Here is a 4,785-nt window from a genome sequence, read left to right as displayed (position 1 = left end):
AAAAAAAGGAAGAATTTTCAGACCAAACTCAATTTCAGGAAAAGTATAAGAAAAAGATTCTGGAGAAAGGGCTTGGCTGTGTGACAGAGGAGCTTGGACTGTAAAAATGCAGATTCACAGGTCTCTCTCTGCCGAGACTGAGCTGTGGGCTCTAGAGTGGGGTCCCCAGACATGGGGTGTTGTGCCCAGCCATGCTGTGGTGTTCTCTCATCCTGCTCTGAGCTCTGAGTCCTGACTTCACCACTGGGTCTCAGTGTGTTTCAGGAGGGACTTTAAAGGCCCCAGAGAAAGGCCATGGAAGGGACATCCAAAGAGAAGTGCAGGCCCAGCTTCCTCGATGGAGCAGCGAGAAGGTGAGTGCCAGCCGAAACCCCCCTCTGACTTAGGGGAAGATGGGTGACAGGCAAATGGGACAGCTGTGGAGACAGCGTCCACTCCAGAGCACTGGGAAGACCCCTGGGGATGGAAGGGCCTCCCGAGCAGGATTAATCTCTTCTCTCCAAAACGAAGACCCTTTTATTTCTGCTTAAGAAGGCAGGATGCCCTCAAAACTTGGGCTAATTTCAGAGTAAAGATGGGCAGTCTCCTCCTGTGCTATTTGGTGCCACTGTAAACCCACTGGAGGGTTAGTTCCAACCCAATGACAATGAGTAGAGTATATACTCTTTAGAGATGGCACGATGGTTAAGCTCGCAGCTGCTAATCCAAAGGTCGAGAGTTTGAGCACACAAGCTGCTCCAAGGAAGAAAACAGGACAATTTGCATCTACAAAGATGACCCCTGGAACCCTGTGGGCAGTTCTGCTCTGTCCTACAGGGTCACCACGTACCAAAACCAATTTCACGGCGCACAATAGCACGTATTAGAAACTGCTTTAAGAGTGTGTCTCAGGTGTTCTCAGATTTGGGGTATGCATCGTTGTTGTTCTTGTTGTTGTTGATTGCCTTTGAGTCGAGCATGACTCATAGCAACCCTCTGAACAAAAGGCCTGAAGCTCCTCTACAACTATTGACATTTATCAAAGTTCATAGGGTTTCCAGAGAAATGTTGCTTGGGAAGTAGATGCCACTCCTGCTTCCAAACCTGTAATAGAATGTTATTGGTTGAGTTGCCTGTGATGCACTGTGACCCTATGTACAGCAGCTCTGAACCCTTCCCTGTCCTGAGCCAGTGTCACTAATTCTGACACGTCAACCCCTATCACCTCAGTTTTTTTATCAATCCATCTCATCCGGGGTTGTTACCTCTTGTTAAACATATAATAACCCTGAGTCCCTCCCCAGACATTCTGGTCTACTGAGTGGGGCATGCCGGGAGTTTGGGGAGCCTGCTGAAAGATGGGAGTGATGAGGGTCACACCCTGTGGCCACGGAGAGGAGCTAAGACAGCAGGAGACCAACCAGGCAACTGCTGGGCAGAGCTGACTGGGTAGATGCTGACCGGTGGGTCCGCTAATCACTTGTCCATAAAATGGGGAGGAAAACTGCCAGCCCCATGCCAGCCCCATTCGGGAAACTTTGCCGCAATCTGATCCATTCGTGTCCTTTGAGGAGGGATCACTGGCCCAGCTTGCAGGGAATGAGAGGGTAGACCGAACCTCTAGAGCTTGTGAGCTGGACCACGGAACCGTGGTTCAAAGTCCAGAGTGCACTGTTGGGGGTGTGCTCTCAACCCCACCAAGGCCACCGCCCACACATCCAGTCTCTGAGGCGTTGGGGAAAGCCCGGAACACAGGTGGTGTGCCATACACGGTAGCTATTGAGGTGACAGCAATAGTCATGAAGATGATGGCTCCATGCAACATCACTTTGAGGCTGCCTTTCTCCCCAAGACTGGCTTGTTGTGAAGCTCGTGGAAGGTTCTGGAAGATGTTCTGGCCGAGTCGAAGTATATTTTGAAGGCGTGTGGGGCACGGTGTGCGACGACTTGTGGGGCGAGACCCAGGCGCAGGTGGTGTGTCGGCAGCTGGGCTGTGGGACAGCCGTGTCTGCCCCCGGAGGGGCCCACTTTGGCCAGGGTTCTGGCCCCATCCTTCTGGACAACGTGCAGTGCTCCGGGACCGAGGCCTCCCTGGGGCAGTGCTCCCACGCTGGCTGGTTCGCCCACAACTGCGAGCACAAGGAGGATGCTGGTGTCATCTGCTCAGGTAAATGCACTTCTATCTTCCCATCCCCCCCCCCCCGGGGGTCCATTTTCCCCTTTCTCCCAAACACAAGAGAATGTCTTTGTAACGTCCGTTGGGTGAGTGTCCTTCAGTGCTCAGTCATCATGTTCTTTAGAAGAATATTCATAGTAGAACTTTCTCAATGGTCTTTTTTTTTATAATTTGTTGTTGTAGTTGTTGTTGTTTCTCCTCAATGGTCTTTATGAAGCAGAACCCCCCCAAATCAAACCCCAGTGCTCAAATGTTTATTTGCGAAGTCAAAGAATATTAAAATAAATTAGAGGTACGAAATTTGTTGTTGTTGTTTCTCCTCAATGGTCTTTATGAAGCAGAACCCCCCCTAAATCAAACCCCAGTGCTCAAATGTTTATTTGCGAAGTCAAAGAATATTAAAATAAATTAGATGTACGAAGCATAAGACTTTGTCCAGCGGTGGGACCAGATACCTAACTGGCACGTCCCCCACAAAATGCACTATTAAAATTGTCATGATGCTGGTGGCCTAGTGGCAAGAAGCTGCAACTACAATTCCAGAGGTACACGGTTCGAATCCACCAGATGCTCTGCCGGGGAAGGAGGGGCCGTCTCCTCCTGTACCTGTCAGATCTGATTTGACGGTACACACACACAAAAATAATAAAATTTAAAAAAAATAAAAGAAGAAAAAAAATTGTCATGATGGTGACAGCAGATGTTAAGTAAGGAAACCCTGCTCAGTCCAGAGCCTTATAGAGATCTCAGACCTCACGCCAGAGAAGCCACCAGCCAGGGCCTCTGATTAAAGTATTTCTCCACCACTCCCTAAACCCACGTCCCTCCCATCTTGTTAATGTGGCATTTGTTTGCATATCACTCCACATTTCTCTAGCAAGGCAGGGCTGTTGTTGTTGTTGTTAGGTGCTGTTAAGTCGGCTATGATTCGCAGCAGCTCTATGAACAACAGGTCAAAGCCTTGTCCTTGCCTGGACCATCCTTACGGTCTCTGCCGTGCTCAGAACCACTGTGGCAATCAGTGGGCCAATCCTTCTCATCGAAGATCTTGCTCTTTTGCTTCTCATCTGCTTTCTATTTTTGCAAGTCAAATGGATTTTTCACTTCCAAGATACCTTGGAAGTCATGTCTATTTTAATTTAAGAAGAGCATTTTAAATACTTGACAACAGGTAAAATTAGTCCCTTAGAATGAACCTGGGTTCCCTCCCTGCCCCTCCAATATATCTCTTGCCTCGCCCTCAGGCGGAGAAACAGAAAGCCAAGCGAAGTGACAGAATGGGTGGCGGTATTCCTGAGTGTGGAGTTAGACCTTGGCTTGCTATCTCTAGAGACATTTTCAAGACTCCGAAGAATTTCCATTCAACTTAGCAATCCTGCAAGTAATTTTAAAATAATCACTAACGGGATCATTTTAGACTAAATTGTTTTTCACTGGAGTCTTTTACAGATGGACAACAGCTGAGCCTCCCAAAAAGGGCAGGAATTCCAGACTTTCCACCATCCCAAATAGACTTGCAGGGGCTCCAGTGGCCCTAGTTAAGGAATTTCTCTGCCAACCCAAAGACAGGTAGTTGGTATCCACCAGCTGCTTCGTGGGGAAAAGATGGGCAATCTCTTCCCATTGGATTTACAGCCTCTGAAAACCTGCTAGCAGTCAGTTCGAACTTGGACTCAGCTGCACCTGACATTAGACTCTTAGGGAGATCTGAAGGCAAGTGGCTCAAATTCGGCAGCTGCTCTGAGAAAGAAAGATGGGCCATCTTCAGCGGTGAGATTTCAGCCTCCGCAAACTGGCTGGAGGGTCAGCTCGAGTCGGTCCCTGCTTAACAGCACAAGGAGGAGGAGTAATGGAGTTATAAGCGACTCTGGTGGTGCAGTCTATAAAATATTGCCCTGAAAACCCAAAGGCGCTGCCCCTCTGGCTGTTCAAATTGACCAGCAGCTTCATCAGAGAAAGAGAAGCAATCTCCTCCTGTGGGATTTATAGCCACTTGAAAACCCACTGGAGGGTCAGAGATGAGTTGCTTCAGACTCTGTGGTAATGAGGTAGATTGAGTAGTCCCGTGACATTTCGTTTTCTTCTCTTTCTTCTAGGAAATGAGTATGAAACACCAGAAACTCCAGGTAAGAGTCATACTTCTGTACGTAGTAACAGAACATCCGCAGTCGTTCCCAGGCCTCTGGTTGGGTTGACCAGCAGGATTCACTATAGGGGTGAGGAGAAGATAATAGTGAATTAATCAGATAATAGTGAATTAATCAGAAGGACTAAACCCAGGAAAGATTAGCGAGCAGCTTCCCCATGACCTCCCTTCAGCCACACAGGAAGTGTTTTCTCCCCAAAGTGTTTTGTTATTGTTGGCCACTTGTATTCGAGAAATGCATGAACATAGCAAGATTGAATTGCCACTAAAAATGAAGGAAATTAGAATTCGTGACACCTGAAGAATGCTTCTGTTTGAGTCTGGTAAGATGGTGTGCAGGGCTCAGGACACTGTGTTTCTCCAGGCTCGTTCAGTAAATTCAAGATTAGTGGAGAGAGAAACACACATTTTCTTATTAAACTAAGCTACTCCATTCCCACTTTTATACACTCCATAGGAATACACTTCTTAAAAACCTTTTTTT

The 4,785-nt window shown here is 47.8% G+C and overlaps 1 protein-coding gene across 1 annotated transcript in view; it reads left to right on the top strand.

Moving 5' to 3' along the window:
* The first annotated feature begins 337 nt into the window (after positions 1-337).
* LOC102852005 (deleted in malignant brain tumors 1 protein-like) overlaps positions 338-4,785 on the top strand; it is a 91,180-nt gene continuing 86,732 nt past the window's right edge. The window contains exons 1-2 of the mRNA XM_006880143.1: positions 338-353; positions 1,832-2,146. Coding sequence (XP_006880205.1) covers positions 338-353; positions 1,832-2,146 — 331 coding nt within the window. The remainder of the gene's footprint in view (positions 354-1,831; positions 2,147-4,785) is intronic.

The sequence above is a fragment of the Elephantulus edwardii genome, unplaced genomic scaffold (assembly GCF_000299155.1).
Source record: "Elephantulus edwardii isolate Elephantulus edwardi_28Jun2011 unplaced genomic scaffold, EleEdw1.0 scaffold00006, whole genome shotgun sequence".
Taxonomy (NCBI): Eukaryota; Metazoa; Chordata; class Mammalia; order Macroscelidea; family Macroscelididae; genus Elephantulus; species Elephantulus edwardii.
Note: the sequence above shows the minus strand (reverse complement) of the source record. Positions and strands in the feature narration are given on the sequence as shown.